General features: G+C 41.5%; 1 protein-coding gene across 3 annotated transcripts in view; it reads right to left on the bottom strand.

Moving 5' to 3' along the window:
* ZCCHC7 (zinc finger CCHC-type containing 7) overlaps nt 1-21581 on the bottom strand; it is a 120072-nt gene that overhangs the window by 32753 nt on the left and 65738 nt on the right. For all 3 annotated transcript variants that reach the window (XM_037373542.1, XM_037373541.1, XM_037373544.1), the window contains exons 5-7: nt 6747-6790; nt 5425-5550; nt 3658-3828 (exon numbers count right to left, since the gene is read on the bottom strand). In XM_037373542.1, the coding sequence (XP_037229439.1) occupies nt 3658-3828; nt 5425-5550; nt 6747-6790 (341 nt within the window). The remainder of the gene's footprint in view (nt 1-3657; nt 3829-5424; nt 5551-6746; nt 6791-21581) is intronic.

Here is a 21581-nt window from a genome sequence, read left to right on the forward strand (position 1 = left end):
AGGAAAAAAAATACATGTGCTGTGATGTTCCTGAAAATCTACACAACTCAGGTAGGATTTAAATTTGGGGATGATAGAGGCATATAATCCTTTACAGAAAAGAAAATCACTTTAGACGAAGTGAAATCTCCCTGTCTATGGTGAGCCTGCCACAAACTCTCAGTTTTCCTTCCCTAACTGCTCACATCTGGTGCAGCTCCAGGGCATCTTCAGCAGGAGCAGGATGGACCCAGGCAGAGCCCGATGCACAGCTGCTCTCATCCCACCTGGACAGGACACTCAGAAAGCTCTGGAAGGGAAGGAGGTCTCCAGCGTTGGACTGCTAAGCCACAGGGTCAAACCTCCCGCTGAAACGCTATTATTCCGTCATCCAGCGACACGGGGACTGAATATAATGACAGCAGTTATGGAATGTAAGCTTTATCAGGTAGAAGAGTTATTCAGATAAACCTCTGTACTCAGTGAGAGGGAGGAGAAGGCCTTCTCAGGATCTCTCTCATTCTTTGACCAAATAGAAGAAATAAAGGTAGGAGGAGGAGATATTTAGGAAGAGGTTATAATACTTTTGAATTTCAACAAAACCCAGCATTTAAGGGAAGCAAGCAGGTGTATTTGGAAGACAAACATTTAAGCCATATCTTTAGATAGAAAACGAAGTAGGAACGTACGCTGATGTTACCACAGGTTGCCTGTTATCCTCATCAATTTGTGTTTAATTTGAGGGGAAAAAAACCCAACAGCATAAAAGGTTCATTTCTATGTATAGGACTGAATTTCTGGGACACGTAAAACCATAATAACATCTTAAAAAGTTAAAAAAATATGTTTAATCACAGTTGAATTTTCACCCATGTTTTCTCTTAGTAGATCATATCAAACTCAAAGGCCTTCAAACTCTTTCTGTCTTTCTCTTCAGTCCTTACAGTATAATGGCTGCTGCTACCAAAAAGCCACAGAGAAATTAAAGAAAGGACACAGCAAGTCCTCTGCCTGTATTTAGGAAATATGAGGACAAATCTTCATGTCACCTTCATAACTGAACCTCCTGCTAAACCGAATTAAGTGTCCTACTGCAAAGTCACTACCGTCATCTAGTTTACTTTTTCAAAAATCAGTTCAGCACTGTCTATGTAACTACATGAGAAGTACACACGTTTAAAGACTATCTGGGAAGGGCTTTGTACACAGACACACACACAAAAGCACATAAATACAAGACCTTTTCAAGTGTAGTTTTCTAGTGTCACTTAGTGTCATAAAGCGGTATCATCATTGCAATATATTTCTGCCTGGTTGTAATCACACAGATCTTTAATGTTAAATATAGTTATTAACCTCGACAATTTTGCTTGTTTTGCCAACCTCTTTTATTTTTCTACCAAACTTCCAATTCTATAGCATTCAACACTTTCTTAAGAATATTGAAGAATGCTTTTGTATAAAAGTCTCCTTCAGAGGTGTAACATTCGTGCCAAAGTAGTTCATCCTGCACTGAAACTTGATGTGAAATAATTCATCCAAGAAGCAAAAATTTAAGAATCAGTGGTGTCTAGGTTTGAGGTACACCATACTTAAAAAAGAAAACAAATATCGCTGGTTTGTGAATTCTCTGAGCAATTACAAAAAAACTTCTGTTTTTATATAGATGTATATGTGTGTGTGTGCGTGTATTATGCATGTATTTTGAAGTACTAGCAGAAGCTTTTAATGCGAGAAGCTTTTAAGTTCACAGAGTCACAGGATGGTTTGGGTTCAAAGGGACCTTAAAGACCATTTAGTTCCAGCCCCCCTGGCTTGGGCAGGGACCGCCCCCCCCCCCAGCCCAGGCTGCTCCCAGCCCCGTCCAGCCTGGCCTTGAGCCCCCCCAGGGACGGGGCACCCACAGCTGCTCCGGGCAGCCTGGGCCAACTCACCACCCTCACTATAAAACATTTATTTTTTAGATCTAATCTAAATCTCCCCTCTTTTAGTTTAAAACCATTGACCCTTGTCCTGTCACTACTGTCCCTGGCATATAGCATCTCTCTGTCTAACTTCCACGAGCAGTAATAACAGCTTTGGGCAGACTCTCAAGAGCAAAGCAGTTTCGACTTGTTTCAAAACGCATTCAGACGATTTGAAGAACTATATTAAAGGAAGGAGATCATGCAGAGTGCGTTTCCGTAACAGTAGTGTTTAAACAATAGAAAGTTTTGAGAAAAAAGTCTCAGTCAAATGAAGTCCCATGACCTCACCTCCTACCCAGTCTTCAGTGCAGAGAGTGCACTGTAACTGAATGACCTTTAACATGCTTCAGTACCTTACAGGACTTCAATGATTTTCATGTTTCCATACCTGGAACATACAAAGTAACTTCGTGCCAATGTTACTCATTCACTTTTCCAAGGCAACTCTGAACGCTCAGAACACAAGCAGAATGCATGTGTTTTACGGGGCCTCCCCCTCCCCATGAAATAAATAGAAACCCCTCCCCCGCTGTGCTGCTCCCACCCGAACCAAGTGGCCAAACATCTGGTGGGAAATACACTGAACATCCAATCTCCTAGTGAGATGAAAGGCGAGCTTCCATATTGCCACTTGACAGAACCATTTTGGCTAGGAATACAGGTGCCAGCTCACGAACGCCTCTGAAACGTTGTTTTAGTAGGTAGGGTACGGAAATTCTTATTTGCACCAAGTACTTTTTTCTCTCCAGTACTTGTGACACAGAGGCAGCATAACGTAACATGAACGAGGAATTAGGATGACTGGCAACAGGAGCAGCGCCCACCCAACTGAGCTGGTCTAAGCAGAAGCTCGGGTTTGAATGACAGCAGTGAAGATGGAAAACACGAGGGTGGTTCTCGTGGGATTAAGACAAAATATCAGTAGGTTCCAGACATTAAATGCTTCTGTCAATACTTCTAATAGCAGGGTATACCTTCTTCCAACTGTTCTACAAATTCTGTTACACTGTATGTGTGATGGGCCTGTCCGTAGGGATAAGGAAGTAGAGAGACAATTTCATTATTGTCTTTCTTCTTGCATATTCACAAATAATCGAGGACTCTGACAAAAAGCAGGCAGAAACTAAGCTAAGGCACATGAATGTGGTTGTAGACCTGCTTCTTTACGAGCTACTGTCAGATACAACTTTTATTCCCCTATAACCGCGTGAGAAATAAGGTGTACCATTTCCATTTTGTTTTTAAAGGATGTCTGTAACGTAAAAATACCTCCGGAAGGCTACTAGACATTAGTTTAAACTCCTCATATTTTCATTGTGGAATACAAGACCATAGTGGAAAAAAACCATGGATGTGGAACTCTTGGAGCATCAGCGTTATTCTTTACCTCTTGCTGGCATGCTTGTAGCATACCATGTCTCCTAATTTCAACCTCCCTACACCTTCCATTCAATAGAAATGAGGACATTTTTCTCCCCCCTAACTAAACTGGACAAAACTAAACTAAAGACTGAGCGTTCACAAAAGCTTGTTTTCTTTGAACCGTTCTTCATGAAGACTGTGATACTAACCACGATAGTTCCGTATGCTTAGAAAAATACACACTATATAAAATTAGAGAAGCATGAGAAGACTGTGGTGGTTGTAAATTCAATTTTTGACAGATACAAACCCAGTAATGACTGAGCTCTTTGCCACGGGCTATACTCACATCAGCATAATGCCCCTTCATATCACAGCGACTGCAGTGTTTATTCCAATAGGCTCTCTCGAGACATTCCCTGAAAAAGTGGCCAGGCAAACAGCAGTTCAAACAAAAACGTGCTGGGCAACTGTTCTGTAGGTGACCTCTCTCTGCACACAGACAACAAGGGGGAACTTTCTGTGAAGAAACAAAAAAAGAATTATGTTAAGTGAGAATGTTTCAAAAGATGAAGAAAAGGAAAAAAAAAAAATAGAAAGAGGAAACAAAGAGACCACCCCAAGTAAGTGTCTACTGCTTCCTAGGTGTTGCGGAGATGTTATGTTTCACCAAGGAATCAAAGTGAAGGGAGACTACGAATAGAGTAAAACTCAAAGCTGTAACTCTCTAGCCTCCCTGTACTTTCTTGATTTGGACTTTGCATCCGAAGCACTTGTTAAATGCCCAGCACCCATGTTATTTGCTCAGTGAATACAGCAAAAATAACCATTAAACCGGAAAGCGTATTTCACTCAGAGTGGAAGTATTGGGCACTCTGTAGGAACACTTGATTTTTTTATCACGTTTCTTAAAAGTCGAAAACAAACCGGATCATAGGAACATGACGCGCAGTTTGTACCACAACACACTGGACTGGTCTGTAAATATAGTTTGTGCCACAGACCATTGCACTGCCAGCAGGTTTGGGGTGCACCAAAGGCCAGCGGGACACAGCCAGACAGTCGAGCCAACAGCTGAAGGGGTATTTGTTCCATACAGTGCTGTGCTCAGCAACAGACTGGGGGAGGGAGGTTTTCTGACGTTGCTGTTGCTCAGGGCCTGGCTGGGCAGCAATCTGCTGCGGTGAATGAGTGCTTTTGCATCACGGGGCGGGGGGGGGGGGCGGGGGCGGGGTGTGTCTGCATTTACTATACTGTCTTTCTTTCGACCCTTGAGTTTTTCTTGCTTTTGCCCTCTCCCCCACCTCACAAGTAGTGTGTATGCGAGCAGCCGGCTGGGGGCTTAGCTGCCAGCCAGGGTCAGTCCGCCACAACCACTTGGCTGCATGCCTTGCGACTCACACAAACAAGCACATGCAGCCACAAATACAAAACGCTGAAGACTATTCTAAGGCCGTACCTGTATCTCTTTAAAGCCAATCTTCCCAGTGAGTGAGTGTATCCTCACTCCAAGGGCTTACGTTTCAACTAGATGGGATGCAGTTGCTCGAAGTCTCAGTGTGGGTACCAGCCGAGGGGACTGAGGTTTTTACAGATTCTGTTGTGGGGACTGGTAAATCCAGACTCTCAAGCAATTGCCCTCACTTCTTCACAGTATAGCGACTGATTTTTAAAACTCTAATCCTCGAACAAACTTTCTGTCTGTAATTTTTTACATTATTCCTATCACAGTTCATTATATAGATATCTGCTTTCATTCATTTAGTAAGGGTGATTTCTGGATTGTTGAATGTTGAAAATCCATTTGAAAAACAAGGTACATCTTAAAGTGGTTTTACAATAAGAAAAAAAAATGTTTCTATGTCGTACTTGACCCTCTTTTTGCTCAGTTTATACTCACAGATTGTTTCCTTTTATAAAAACAATAAAAGCAATGACCTCCACAAAACAGACAGCTAGTTTTATGTAGTAAACTGATCTTGTGCAAACTATCCTTCAACTTGGAGCAACTTTTCAATGAAATAACAAACCACTGAAGTAATGCTTGTTACGGCAAGAGCGAAAGAGTACTAGAAAACACAGCTGCAACTACAAGCAATTTAGGTGTTGCATTTACCTTTGGAGTAGGACAGTTCTTGGACAAATGACCTGGTCTATCACAATTTCTACAGGTAACATTTTTATTGGCTCTGTAGTACCGCATACTGGTATGCCTCAAACTTCCATAGTTGGAGATCTGTGCCTGGTGAGACAAGAAAAAAGCAGCAAATTTATCATTTCAGATTCTGTAGTTTAGTGTTTGTTGGAAATTTGTGAAGGTCACTGCTGGTAGCGTTCAAGTTAGAAATCTAACTTTTTACCAGTTCAATTTACATGTACAAGTTTGAACTGGATAATTCTGTATAAAGGAACCTGCAGAGTCTTGAAGTATAGTCTTGTTCAATGTTCAAATATGCTTCGGGACATTCTTTTTTGCTGTTTAAAATTGCAGTTGTGAAGTTTTGCGTTCCCTTGATTAGTCAAGAGACTTTTACTCACTACGCTACTTCACGATGAACTGACATTTTTCTCAGAATACAAACATAACTAACATTAATTGCAAATATAAGTTACACATTCCCTTGCACACATTAAAGGAAACTTCTTGGACAAAGTACAATGCTATACAAGTCTAGACCAAATCTGCAAGTTGCAATTGTAAAGAAAGATTTAAAAAGGAAAAAGAGGAAAAAACCAGAAGCTGGAAACAACTCTCTCTCTCTCTCTCTCCCAGTGACCTCACACTTCCCTTCTGTGCTGGCAAACAGAATTGAAAATCCAACCTCCAACCTCCGCGGCTTAGTAAACATCGTAATTAAAAAAAAAAAAACAAACCTGAAATAAAATACTGAAGAAGTGAATGGGAGAGGTACAGAAATACCATTTCTCTTAAAGGGAAGAATTTTTTAACGTTAGCCGATTATGTAAGCTTTACTAAACCTTGGAAAGAGAACTCGAAGGAGTTGGATCTTATAGCTGAAGCGTACTCTTCCTGGACACGATGGCATCCTGCACGAGTACTCCGGGCCACAGCCTAAGAGCATCAGCTCCTAAGCCAACTCCGACCTCCGGGAGGGCAGGAAGGCTACCCACACACAGATGGCTTGTAGTGCTCCCGCGGGGATGGGATTTAGCTCCCACAAAACAATTACTAGTCTCTGAAGAGACTGGGAAGGAGCTGAGGAGGCACTCCTGATTCACGGCACCCTCTTCCCACTCCGTTTGTGTGACTGCTCCAGCGTTCCTGCTGGACAGGAGCTCAGGCTTCACCTGCCTTTGACAGGACACCGCTAAGGATTCCACACCAAAACTACAGATGGATATTTCAATCCCATTGCCCTTGCTCTGCTTGTTAAGAAACGTAAAGAATTATGGAACAATTTGGGTTGTCTGTGTTACCTCTAAGTCTTTATTGCAGATGGACCAGTCCACATCAACTCCTTCTGAAAAACAGAAATAAAATTGATCGCACTTAATTTATGTGAATATTTTTCTATAATATATTCAAATTTATCATCACTGCACTTACTGAAACTGGTAATAGACTCTGAATTGTACTAAAGCAGAGAAACTAGCTCTGTCTTCAGTAAAGGAAAGCTATCAGCCCACTCGGCATCAAATTTGCTTGACCTTAAAACCAGCAGACGTCCAACTCTTGGGTGGACTTCACCTGACACCACCCTCTTGCGCTGCCCCCCAGGGTATAAATTCAGGCAAGGATTTAATTTCTTCAGAGGCAGGGACTCCAAAGCTTCTGTTTCCAGCCATTTGAATTATCTCTGCCTGCACTCATGGGGATGCCTAGCTGCAATCCAGAGCTTGCCAGAGTGGGAGCACATGGAACAAGAAGTTAATGCGCAGCATAAAATATGCTTTTCCTCTTTGCAAATTAGAAAAATCTGTGTCTTCAGCACTGCTTTCTGACTGCTGCATGCCAAAATGACTTTATGCATAACCACGGCAACTAAAGACTGTAAGCTAAGTAACTCTATTTCAAAACAGAGTTTGGTAATGTGCAATAAATCAGGACGACACACTAAATTATCAACTGTCACACCATAACCTTCTCACAGACAGCCTTTGGACTGGCAGAAGTAAAAAGAAAAAATATAAAAGGAAATAAAAAGCAGCGAGCTAAAAGAACAGGGACGCAGTTACAGCTGTTTAAAAATTCTGCATGTCAACACTGTTTACTTCTCTCGCTGTGCAAAGACAGCTGCATCATCTTTTTCATCATTAAAGGAGGATTCATGTCAACAGAGGTGTTCACCTTACCTATACTTTTGCAGTAACCATTACAACCTGTGCACAAATTAATCCCGTGTGTTTGCAGACTTTTTAATGCAAATTGTTCCATCCTGTTCCCACAATCCAAATCTGAAGCATCTATATATGTGTTATTAACACAAATCACAACAACATCAAGATTTACAAATGGTAGAAAAACCAGTAAAAATGTATCCAACTGATTTTGATTGTTACTATTCATTTCCAATGACTAGAAATTAAAATTATACCCTCTATAATGTCATGTCTAACCCTTCATTTATGGAAAAAGTCAGTAATCTCAGCTGAAGTGTGTAATGCAGTATCTGGGTACAAGGTACGTCACTCAAACATGCAAGGGGTGCTTTAGAGCATAATACCTGCTTGCTGCTGTTCTTCATCCAGAATCTGGGGCTAATACTATCTTCTGTAATCTGAAAGCACTCTGAAATGGTTTTATTTTGCTTTTATTTTATTTTACTGGCTAATGCCAATAACACTTAAAAACCATCACAGAGACATAAATAATGAATTAACTAGCCTATTCGTACATCAATTTGAATGATGTGTCGTACCTAAGTCATGGTACACATAGCAACTGCCACGGCACAAACTCCAGTACAAGCCCCCAACACATCCTTCACTCGAGCATCATTCAGGGTGAGAAGCTATGACCCGAACGAGAAGTGGTACCATGCCCGCAGCCCTGGAGACTGCTTCTCCCGGACTCTCAGGTCCCAGCAAAGAGGACGGAAGAGACAGCATTGCATCAGGTCGCTTCGGTGCAAGTGAGTCGTGGGTATGCCCAAGGGAAAATCAGGCCTTTGGTGTCCGGTCATTGCAAGTAAAGAAACGTGCTGACATATTTGAGAGCATTATTTATTACTTGGAAGCCTGTTAGGGAAAGTCATACATGAAGAAAAAATATCTGTAATTCAAAATTCTGCCTTGGCAATCAGTACTGTGAGCGCCATGTTTCACAGAAATGCACGTACAGAATGGTTGGCAGGTTACAGATCAAAATTACCAGCGAATTAACTCCTGTTAATCATTAGGCATGTCCTTCCTGAGGACAAACCAACTAAGTTTCTCTTCTTCACTGTCAAAATCCCCTGCTTCATAGGGGAAAACCGTGATACAAAGATTCAATTATTCCTAATGCTAGAAACTAAAAATGCTCAAAAATAAATACAAGAGCTTTCATTTCTTTTTTTCTGTATAAAAATACTTTTTTTTTTTTTTTTTAAGTAATGAATTAATATTACTACAAAATATATCTCCACTAAACTTGTTTGGTGACCTAAAAGTTACGTCTAATTCACAACAGATTGCATCAGGCTCTGGTTTTACTCACAAGAAACTATTCAGACTGAAATACGTAGGAAGGGTTACACTTCTGCACCCAACACGAAATCTTGCTTTAGAGACACACAGAAAAATCTCCACCGATTTTCCTCATTGACCACAGCACTAAATCATGAGACGAAGCACAAAACTCTGCTCAAGTTGACAAATACCTCCCCTTCCCCCCAGTTCACTGTACTTATTCGGATGAATTAACTTGTCCAACAGGCACTTCCAGTCTCTGGGTGGCTTGCGGGTTCCCCTGAGCTGGCTTTCTGGCCACTCCACCTTCCCCCAGCCCTGCAGCTGCCCTTTGCTCGTTCTCCAGCGGCAATACCCATCGGCGTGTTGAGGACCCCATTGTACCGCGCTCTCCCTGGTCTGTAGCACCCATAACGTTTGTTTTCACTCCTTAATACTCAGAGGCATGCAGGCGACAGGCCTGGGACCGCTGACTTCAAGAAACTCTTCTTGCAAGGAGACAGTGGTGGCCCAGCTTGCAGCCCTGGGGTGGGCAGGCAGCCAGCACCCCTCAGCACCTTGAGGTGCGCAAGGACGATGCTCTCCCACCCCAAACCCCCAATCAGTAGCCTCAGACCTCCCCCTGGGACTGAGAGGGTGATTTTGGTCAAAGCACAGGCATGAAACACATATGCTAATTACGGAAAGTTTCCGTATTTAGCAAAGACTGGTACAATTAAATCTGCCACCTGATGTTTTCCAAGGCCAAGCCAGTAACTCATTAAATCGTTTCATCCTTTTTTCAGACGTGCACACACACACACACACACACACAGAGGACAGATTTCTGCCTTAAGAATGGGGCTATGAGCACTTTGTTTTTACTCTTAAGAAAGCAGCAGTTTTAAAAGTATTCAGATAATCTCTGTCAAGACTTTCCTCTTTTTTTTTTCTGTGGAGAAGTTGCACGCTTGAAATTTACATTACTTAAAGGGTCCTGTGAGATTTCACAGTGTATTAATAAAATCCTCCCAGAACATCTTCAGCAAATTTGTGCTTTTATTCTTTCTCATCTTCATTCGTTAAAAGCAATCTCCTTTGTAAGATTACACTAATTCCTATACCTCAACTAAAAAAATACAACTTGTTGTCTAAGTTTCTTGAATTTATACTTTGAAAAAAATGGGTTTTTCAAATTGCAGAACAGGGAAGGAGAGGAGGGGAAGAAGAGGATGCAAAATATCTACAGTTTAGATGTAAATGGAAGCTCTGTGCAAGGTTCTTCCTTTAGCAAGTATTACACTTTGGCTGTCCTGTGCCCCTCTACAACAGGATGAATGATACACAACAGCTTTGCTTTTACTTAAAGAAAAATTTTGAAAGATCATTGAGATTCAGATGTATCCCTCCACCAGCATGAAAATGTAAATTTCCGAGCAGTGCTCATGGCGAAGCCAGATTTAGGACCACTGTTCAATGTGCATTCAAGCCTTCCCTCTTTCATTCCAGAAAGGGAGAAGAGGGGAGGAGGGAGAATGAGGACCAGCAGTCAAACCCTGAAATTACCCGGAGAAACAATCCGTTTCCACAGAACAAAAAACTGACTTAGAATTAACAATAAACTGCTCAGAAGATTTCCTTATATGCCACACCACCAACGATCCCAGCAGCAAGCAGGCTACCCCAGCAAGGCAGAGCACGTCCGGGCGCAGATTTTGACCCCGCCAAAAAGTCACACTTTGCTTATTGGGGCTGGGAGAAAACACGTCCCTGTTTCCCCATGCAAGTTCAGCCTGCCTGCAAGGGTTTATTCCATTACCTCATTTAAAAAACACAGAGAAACGGTAGAGTATGGACATTCAACTTTGAAAATAAACCACTACGTTTTCTTAAAAGGGGAAGGCAAGTCGTGCCACCCCTGCTCCCTTCTAATTGGAAAATACAGGCAGACATGTATTTTATTTAGTTTAGTTTATGATCAATTCAGTGAAACAGGATGCTTCAAGCTGTGACGGTACGATATGTGGCCTGAAGGGCAAACACAATTCAAAGCTGGGCTTTAAAAATTGGATTTTGACTGCTAATTAATATAGCACATTACAGAATAGGGAACCCTAATTACATTCCCCTGTAAGACCTCTGTGGCAAGGACTGTTTCAGACGTATCTCTGAACAATATTTAGCATGTCAGGACACAGCTTCTGCTGCTACTAGAATAACAAATAACATTTTAAAATGATAAGTCTTAAACCCCTAAAAATTATCTAGATCTGTAAGAATTTCACATTGTGACGTTTTGCGTATATCTGAAAAAACTCCTGTTTATGTTTGAACCAAAGTGATTCAAGTCTGACTGTAACATAATTTTCTATAAAGAGTTCCCCGTTTTTCTGTGTTCAAGCAGCCCTTCCTCCAAAATACAAGTAATGGAAGTGTGAAGTCGTACCAACCAAGCAGCGTCCCACAAAAGAAGTCGAGATTGCCTCCCTGCATTAGACTTTGCAAAGCACAGGAATCCAGATTTCTATGCACTAGGATGCACTATACATTTTTCTCTTCTGGGAAGATGTATCCCAAGTACCCATATATATATATATGTGTGTGTGTGTGTGTGTATCTATATACATGCACACGCACGTCACCAGAAGTTTTTGAAGTAAACGACATCTCTCTGCGGGCACTGAAGACTAACTGTGAACTGAAAAGGGAGCTAGTCCTCCTTATCCTGCCTGAAGTTTGTGCCCAAGCCACATCTGGATGCAGCACAGCGCAGGTACAGAGGGCTCCAAAACACATTTGGAGGGAGGGAACCACAGGTCTGAGTGACTCCTCGTGCAACCTGTGGATCTCAGCACACTGTCCGGAGAGACCAGTCACGCACCTGCATCACAGGTTCCTGATTTGTTGCAGTTCCAGCTCCATCCCAACATGGACAACTCCTTGCAGGGTACCCAGGCTAGAAGATGCACACCAGCCACAGTGGATGGAGCCCTCTCTGCAACACCCAGTTACTCAAATTAACTGCTGTGAAGAGGGAATGGAACCAACTGTAGTATTTTTCTTAAGACACTTCTAGGGATTTCTCAGCTTTGCTTTGATGAGGAAAAAGGTGATTTACTTCTGCCTCTCCCCTTGCTACCTAATATGTATATACGTGTGTGTGTGTGTGTATATATATATGTATGTATGTATGTGTGTGCAGTACTATGCACTTCTGCCAGTGAGAAAATACATGCAATACTTAATTTTTAGGAACGTTCATCTGATCCAGCAGGACTTTTTCACAAAATCTGAAAGGTGACAGTGAACAAGCTGCAAAACTCAACCCATTTGAAATGAATTAAAACGTAAGAAGTTGATTGAAGCGAAGGCAGCATCGGCCAAAAGCATACCAGAGTTTAAGAAGAAAAAACCCACACCTCTGAACAGTTCTGCATAAGTGAAAAAAAAAAAACAAAAACCAAAAAAAAAAACCAAACCCAACCACCAAACCCCAAGACCTATGAAAGCAACTTTAAGCAAATTTAAGCAGCCATTACCCATGGGAGAAGACAACCGTCATTGCCAAAGAAGGAAAGTCTGATGGCTGGGGGCTCCGACGTGGTACTTATAATCCCTAGGCAGCATGTTTGGCTGGGGCCCGCTGCAGGGCCAGAGCCGCAGTTTTCAAGAAGACGCACAGGTCATGAAGTTTAATACAGATGAATTAGGAGTAACCTAACCAGGCAGAGATGTGTGCTTTTGATATTTAAAGGGCCCACGAAAAAATACAAGAATCACCCAGGTGCTAGCACATCCTGCCTCTTTTTGGTGAATGTCAGGCATTCAGTATTGCATTTCAGCTGTGTCTCTCTTTTCTGCATAGCTGAACTGCTAGACAACTTCTCTAACAATAAATCCTGAACCTTCTCCCAAGTGTATGTCCTTTTGCATCTACCTCAACTCCATTTATTCTTATGGGTATGTATGGGCAAGACGTTTCACGAACTAAGTGGGAATAATGATGTGCAGTGAAAAAGGTGAAAGACAATATGATTCTGTAAATCGTATTCTTGAGGAATATGTATAGCACCAAATTGCTAAAATGCACAGACACAGGTTAAAACAGAAATACATACTCTGTTTTTTCTCTTAGGTAAGTACGCATAATTTTCTGTCTGTTTTCTGTCTCATGCTATAAACACTGCTTCCTTTAGTCTTGACCACTGCTAGTAATGTTAATTCACAAAACTCAGTGGCTCATGATTTTCAAAGCTTAGCGCAACATTTGCAGAACAAAGTAGGTTTTTCTCTCTTTTTGGTGGGTACAAGTATGGGGACCACAGGAACAGTTAAATTCATGGCATGGTTGGTCTACCACACAGTCGGGGGAATTCTTTAAATAGAGCCTGTCACTCTCTTTGCCCATCAATGGGATTTCCTTCTCAAACTGCTGATTCGTTCAGGTACACAACAGAGGAAATTTCAGTTAACCTTTGTTTCACCCCGGGGAAAAATCTGTCTGAAAAGTATAAAATGAATAGATTTAAAAAAAAAAAAAAAAAAAAAAAAAAAAAAAAAGAAGAAGAGGAAAAAAAAAAGAAAGAAAAGCTGCAGGGTCATTATTCCTAGTGTTCACAGCAGTCAAAGTTAAACAGAGAAAAGGAGGCAAACATGAACATTTTATTCCCACCAGAGAATAAGGTGTAACATATGATTTAGAAATTCCGTTGTCTATACTGTGATTTCTAATTTAGAGAAGGAAAGACAGAACACAAATCCTTTGTCCTCACTGGGTGCATCAAGAATTCACTTTTTGACTATTTCCTATATGACTGAAATAGGAATAATTTACTTTGAAGAGAAAGCCTTTTAAACTATTTGATTAAGTTGTCTTAAATACCTTTTGGATTCCAGCAGTCCCTGGTGAAGAGAAAAATAATAAATGCTAACTCAGAATTACCTGTGAAAAAATGCATGAGATAAAATCAAAAGTACAGTCATAAAATAAAGGGAAGCTTCAGGACAGATTACTGCCAAAAATGGCCTTAGACTGTTTTAAGTTAATCACTAAAAAATCACAATTATAATTTCAAAATAGGAATAATAATTTTCTGGTGCGATTCATCTGACAACACGTCCGTACTATTCACTCAGGTATCGAACTGAACGTCACTGCAAACCTCCCCCCAGCCAGTCTGCGAGGGACGACCGCCAGCAGAGCTCGGGCTGGGCGGTCAAGGTCCTGGCGTGGAGGACTAGAGAGGTCTGCATGGGTCTAGCTCCAGGGCAAGTGCTATCCTGAAATTTCTTGGAGGATCAATAGGATGCCAAGAATTGATGCTGGAGTACTGACTCCAACATCACTGAGCCTATTTCTGTATTTAAGTCATCATTACTGCGCAGCAGATTTTGTCAGTGGCAATACAGCACTTCATCGAAGAAGGTCATAAGGGAAGCCAGAGGCTTTGGCAGCTGCATCACCATGCAGAATCTTCACCTCTTAATCAGCCCTTGAAGACTGGTATCTACTGCAGTTATCAGCGTTAACTGTTAGAGCCCAGAAGCCTAACCAGTGCCCACGGATTGCTTTAACGATCTGTACAGATTCCTTCACGGAGTCAGCTAAAATGGTACTCAATTAACGGCTAAGACACGAGCCTGAAAAGTACCGCTGCTCCACCTCTCAAGTGTCAGTTAACAGCAAATCTACAGTTGTACCTTGGGAATCTCTTTTGGCAACATAGTGCGTCTTTCTCCACCAATACAGAATGAAGGAGATACAAATAGAAAAGAGGGAGCAAAGTCCACGAAGCCTTGTTCTACTAAGGCTCGTGGTGCCTGATCTGGCAAAGTCACTGGGCCTAAAAGAAGCTGTGTAAGAGATGGGCTAACAACATTATGCCTCTTCCCACAATGGAGAGGAATCCAGATTTAAAGTTCCTTGGAAATGATTCATTAATTCTTCAACTGAATAACAAACCTGAAACCATTAACCATCAACTGTATCCTAGAAAAAAAGCACGGCTCTCTTGATGCTGCCATTAGGAAATTCCTGAGTTTGAAGAATGCTGATGTAGATAAGCATCTGAAGCCTGTAAAGTTTAATTGGAGCTCTTGCCTCTACTTTTGCCCTGAAATTCAAAAAAGCTTTAAACCAGGAAAAAAGAATAAAAAAAAAAAAATCACATTTCAACACAAGCTAACTGCCAGTCTTTGGCTATGGGCTAGAATTTCACTTCAACTGTCCTTCATGCTGATAACCTGACTCATTGGGCAATGGCAAGCTAAATCCTCCCAGTTCTGATAACCCCTTCCCACCCTCATGGTCAGACCAGGCTCTCCCCACATAGTCATGTGGGAGAAGAACAGCTCTTGGAAGTCGTAAAGAACCACCACTGGGTCTCTGGGATGAGGCAGACCCCAGGTGGTCATACTAGAACAGCTCCAAAGGTTCTCAGTGCTTTCAGATTCCTTTCCTGGGAGCATTCAAACAAACTCCACAGTGACTAACCTGTCTCTAGAGAACAAACTGTAACGGCTAGACATCGTGGCTTGATTCTCATTTGGCACTTCTGTGGTTCTTAGGAGAAGCAATTTATAAATTGTTAACACAACCAGACTTAGACCGTGCCTATAGCTTTTCAAGGTTTTGAAATGTTACACATCATTCGGTAGCTTCACAGATATGGAGGAGGACAACCCTCAACACTTCTAAAGACACAGATGGAAATGGGAATGCCCGAGTACTAAAGTGTAACGGCACCAATGCGGTTAACAGGTTCCAAAGGTAGTACAGAGCTCTAACGTGATGAAGAGCAGGCTAAAATGACACCAGAACAGAACACCAGAGAGGTCTTTACATGGTCTTTACCTCTAGATGAAAGGAATCCCCCAAAGCCTGATCAAAACTAGGATGCAGGCGACTGCGTTACCCTGAGAGCAGAACTGAAGTTTGAGCTAAAGCTACTATGGAGACCTGGAGTGGGTGAAAACCTGTTGGATACATCCCTAGTTCCTCTTTTTGATCCTCGTGAGGATTATAGTAAAGATGGAATAGGAAACACATGCAGGAGGCTCCTGAAAAAATATTCATACTGAAAGAAAAATTCTAACAATTCAGGAACAGAAATCCACACCACTTCATTGATTTCCCATAGACGAAAAAATTCTACCCAAGGAAACCTCCTCATGTGGCACACGTGAGGAATACAAGCAGCACCCTGGGCACTACGGTGCCCCTCCATGTTAAATCATCTTCAAACTCGCAACTTCCAGGAAAACAAAGACATGAGAAAAGCTCCAGCAACACAGCACTCCTAACAGCAAGTGGTAACAAAGCACTGATCCAGTGCAGATGTCTAACGGCACGTCGTGATTTTACGAGAAGAAAACTCCAGTGTTAAGACTCTGCTCTAATTTTGGTGTTCCTGAGCTTTTTACGAGCTTACTACCATACCAGACAGGCAGATCTTTTAGCCTGTATCTGGAGGCATGCACCACAAACATCTCTCACTGCCGGAAAAGGGGGAAAGTTCTTCTCAATGCCTTCTTCATGGTTTGTAAGCATGCATCAAGATGCTGCAGTGGCTCTTCTGAGAGTCACTAACATGGAAGATTGTAGTTTGCCCTAGCGAAGATGATACATTGCTCTCAAGCCACTGTGAAGCTCTGTAGACACTTCAAATGTGAAAGCACCAAACAGCATTAGTAAGCTGTGGAGACCCTGAGAGTCGTACCTCTTGAGCATGATCTCACATTGGTTGGGTTCTGAGGGACACAGATTGAAAAGAAGCAGAGAATTCAAAAGAACAGTGTCTTTTCCATTTCAGTCCTCATTTTTTGGTGTACTACATTCCACATGACAAAGACATCCTTTTCTTGGGACAACCGGGATGGACTTCTCTCAACATCAGCTCGCAATAGAAAACAGAGTTTTCCAGAAACACATTATTTCCATACTTGAGGCACAATTGCAAGGTGATGAAAAACAAAGTGGCCTTGCTAAAGAACTACTAATTCTCACTGGCTAGAACAGTTTCGTCCTTGCAAGAAGGACGCAGCAGAAAAGATGTCTCTCTCTTTCCTCCTTTTTCTGAAGAAAAGAGAAAGTGGGGAAAAGAAAATGTGATGTCTCTCTAGAATCAGCAAAGAACGATTCTCAATGAGAGAATTCAATTTTTGCTTATTCAAAAATGTTTCAGTGGTGCAAGTGGAAAACAATAATCCCCCAAAGCATCTGAGACTCCCAATTTCATCTGTTTCCCATGTACACCAGCATGTACATCTTGACAGTGGGGTACAGGCACCACAGGAGGAATTTTTTTTTTTTAACCATTAATAAATAAAATAAAATATGTTTTTAAAACATCGTTTACCTAATGTTTTTCTCATCCTTTTTTACTTTCTATTTTGTCTATGTTTTATAATGTACATAAGACATCAGTACAGTATTACATGTATATAATTTATAAATAAATAAATACACATATGGTGAGGGTGTGGGCTCAAAAATGTTTTTCCTGATAGGGGTGTGTGATCGAACGTGTTTGGAGACCACTGCGCTAGGCCATGGCTTTCACTAGTGGCCAAAGAGTTACCAAAGAAACAGAGGGAAGCCAATTTTCTGTACAAAAGCCTGCAATGGATAGAAAAATTGGAAGTCCTCATATGGTGTTTTTTTCCATATCCTCAGATCCCGTGTTTGAAAGACGATGTATATTTAGTACACACTAACTTTCATTCTTTCAGAAAAAAAGCTGGAGTCCTTTGAAGGAGGATGCACTGTAACCGCAACTGACACTTAAAGCGCCTGGTACAAAAGAGGTATTTACACTTCTTTTTTTTGGTGTTTGTTTGTTTGTTTGGGGGTTTGGGTGGGGGTTTTTTGGTTATTCAGCATGGATGCATAAAAGAAGTCAGAGGAAAAGTCAGCCCTGTTTCACTGAACTGCAATTAGACAATAGCAATACTTACGCTCTGAATGCACTACTAACCAAGTTTCAATAACCAACAAGCATTAAACTAGAACCATAGTGCTTTTAGGCATAGATAACATACCCTGTGTTCTACTTTCTACTTAAGAAAGAAATTAAGCATAAATACAGTTTGTGCTGGATGTGGTTACTGGCCTAGAAATTGTACTGCAACCAATCTGTGCTCAAATTCAGAAGTCTTGTTCTATAAAAAAAAATCATTGGAAAAAAAAAAAGCAAGTTGTCCATTCAGATAAATATCTGAGGGTGAATAAACATGAGATCAAGGAAGAAGTGCCCCAGTGGTTAAGCACCATATTAACCCTGGTGAATGCTGCTCAAATATTTTCACAGCCTGTGTTGATCTGCTCAAGATATTAAAGTTTTGTGGGGACAAGTAGAGCTCACAAGTCTTATGTTTGATTTTAAGCATTTAAATTCAGAGAGTTTAACCAGCCACTGCTGAAAATCAATGAGACAACAGAAGTAGTTAAGGTGCACGTAATTGTTTTGAAAGTAGCACTTAAAGACATTTAATAGCACTTTTTCCTGACATTAATAGAACTGTATAACACACCTGCTCTTCCTACCTGGATATAAATACTGCAACTCTCGATTTTTCACTGTTCCAGTAGGAAACTGTTACGCACTTCATATTTACAGGTGTTTGGGTTTTTTAATTTATAATGTTTTTGTTTGATTAAAGCTTTTTTTTGTTTGTTTCATTGTTGATTTTTAAGCAGTCATATTCTTTAAAAATATGCAGTTATTTAATTCATCTCAGTAACTTCATGTGTGGGACTGAAACATTTGTATTAATCTGAGAAAGCTGAAACATTTCTGAAGTTGTGATTTAAGTCATTCTTTTCTAATAAGGCCTGAATAACCTAATCAGTTTAGCCTATATGCCTCAGGCGAAAGTCCCTTACACTGTAGCAGAGTTATGATTCTACTCTGCAAACACTGAATATACTTTCCGTATCACAAGTCCGAGCAATAATTTGTGAAATCTTCCAGAAATCAGGTTTCCCCCCCCGCCCCCCTTCATCTGGACAAGAGCAAGGGATGTCTGAATCCATGATTAAAGGGCTGGTTGCAAAGCAGATTCTGCTTCTACCTAGCAACACTCAGAAAAAAACAACTGGTCCCACCGCTGAAAAAAATTATCAATGCCTCATTTAAAATGTGCAATCAACCGAATTTCCTGAGCAGTGTGGTAGCTGGTCACTCCTTTAAAAAAAAAAATAATACAGACACTCTTTCTAACTCCCACTGTCTTTCACTAGGTGGTAAGCAAAGAGGAAGGGGACAAGAAAAGCAACAAAACGTCACATCGGATGCTGTGAATCCTTCACCGGGGCACAGGCTTTGCACCGTGAAGTGGAGCCACCACAGATCTCGTGAAGATCAATACCATTTCTAATAGTCTTGAGGGTCTGGGAAGTGGAAACTCATGGCAAACGTTACAAGAGACACTCGTGAAGGGAGATGGCAGCATTTGAAAAAAGACAAACCAGACTTCAGAGGAGGAGACAGAACACGACTCATGTCTACCCTCCCGTCTTTGGCTGTCCATCGAACGCCGGCAGATCAGCACATGCGGGGCACTGCAGCAGTGGCCGCTCTGGTGCTTACAGAGGCTCTCCAAAGACAAGTCCTGTCTTATTTGTCATATCTCGACAGCAGAGTAACATGCACACCAGCAGGTTTCACTTGGTGTCAGTTTATCAGACGTTGCCTTACCGAACGCCCTTGGCACAGAAGGGGCTCGCCAGCAGCACTGTTGGTTTTGGTACTGGATCAAGCCCTAGATGCCTTCACGAGCCTCAAAGAAACTATGGCTGCAGGAGGTGGTTTTTGCTGGAACAACTGCCTGCAGTGGGGGATTGCGGTCAGCACTGACGGCGCCGGTGAGCAATTGCAATTCAGTGTGTCACTAACAGAAATGCAGCGGCACAAGCGTGCAACAGTCCCACACGCAACGAGCATGTGGCCTGGCACTGAAGCTATTGTACACATGCACCTGGTGCTGACAGCCATGAATTGTCATGAGGTTTGGCTTTGATGCTCAGTGCACGTGGTTTAGAAAAAAAAAATCCAACTCTCAATTAAACTAAAAAAAAAATAAAATCCAACTCAATTAAAAACCAGACTTAAAATATTCTTCCCATGCACTCACCTCCTAAACTGAGGGCAAAACCAGAGGCAGCAAACTACTAAAACATGACTGGGTTTGGGTGGCAGTTAGGACCTCTCTGAGAACAACCTTAAATAAATTTATTTCAAGTCAGTAAGAAATGGTGGGATGCTAGAGTTTGCCCTTCCTTTTTCTGTAAGTCAGTGATTCAGAAGATCCAGTATGACTGAATTCAGACATGTATTTTGCATCTACTGCACAAGCTTGAAAAATCATATATTAATTTTCAAGAAATGTGAAGACAGCATATTTGAAACGCATTGTTTGTACATTTGCTTTAGTTTACTCCTGTGTTCATGCAAGATCAATAGCTTGCTGATGCAGTAGGAAAAATGCGATCGCACTGTTATTATTTTTCTTAACAGAAGTGCAGAGGGAAGTATAAGGGAAAGATAATCTGCAATTTGTTACCCAGTAAGCCTCTTCGAGTGATTTTCAAAAAAGAAAATACAGTACAAAAGTAGAAAGCCACCTACTCAACATAAATGCTTTCAAGTAAACAAACTGTTTAAACAGATTACATCACTCACCAGCAACATTCAAAATCTAAGAAAATAAGTGGGCCAACTACTTACTGTTAATCTGAGAAAGGGCACGTACAACTTGCCTTCCTCTCTTCGAAACATGAAGAACGATAAATTAACTGGTTGCTTGAAAAGAACATATCTAAGGCGTTGTAGAAACACTCGTTTCCTTTTTTGCCATTGTCTCTGATGACATGCTCTTTGAATTACATACCTGCCTCCCGCCTTCATTATTTCTACGTTTCATTATAATGAAGATTATACTTTGACTTCCAAGGCTGCTCGCCATTATAAAACCCTGCAAAACCTTCTTTTCCCTTGCAATCTTACAGTGCCACAGTGAAAACAACACAGAATTCTTCCAGGTATTCCTTTTACCCATAACACAACCCTTGACACCAAATGAAAAAAAAAAAAATATTAAAAAAATAGTGCAGAGAACACACGGCCAATGAAGCCCACAATAGGTGCCGCCACTGTTCCCGATTTCAAAGAGAATTCTTAGATTGGAATATCTCGTGACCTGCAGCAGTGAACAAACAAACTAGTGGAAAATATGAGTTGCTTAGTCATGGACAATATTTGCCCTCTTACAAATGTACAAAACTGTTGAAATATCTAAAATGGCTGATTTTCCTGTCAAGTCTCCAATTATCTCATGAGATGCACACAAACCTTTTATTGAAATTCCCAATTTTGAGTTCTACAGCTAACTTGTGTGAGGAGTCTGCACAACTGACATTCCGTAAGCATCCCGTCAGTGCTGTGCCACTTCTACACTACATTGCAGAGGACTGCGCTCTCGTCATGACCAACTGTGAGAAACCGCAAATGATAAAGCTGAGGCTGGACTGTGACCTCCTGTTCCTGTCCCTGTCACTTCTCTGGCACAAGAGACGAGCCCCGGCGCCAGCAGATGCCCTGGGTGTGTGGGCACTGCCGGGTGGGCTCTCCACCCGCCCCAGTCAGACCTGTCCCAGGGCACCAC

Source organism: Falco rusticolus, chromosome Z, assembly GCF_015220075.1.
Source record: "Falco rusticolus isolate bFalRus1 chromosome Z, bFalRus1.pri, whole genome shotgun sequence".
Classification (NCBI taxonomy): Eukaryota; Metazoa; Chordata; class Aves; order Falconiformes; family Falconidae; genus Falco; species Falco rusticolus.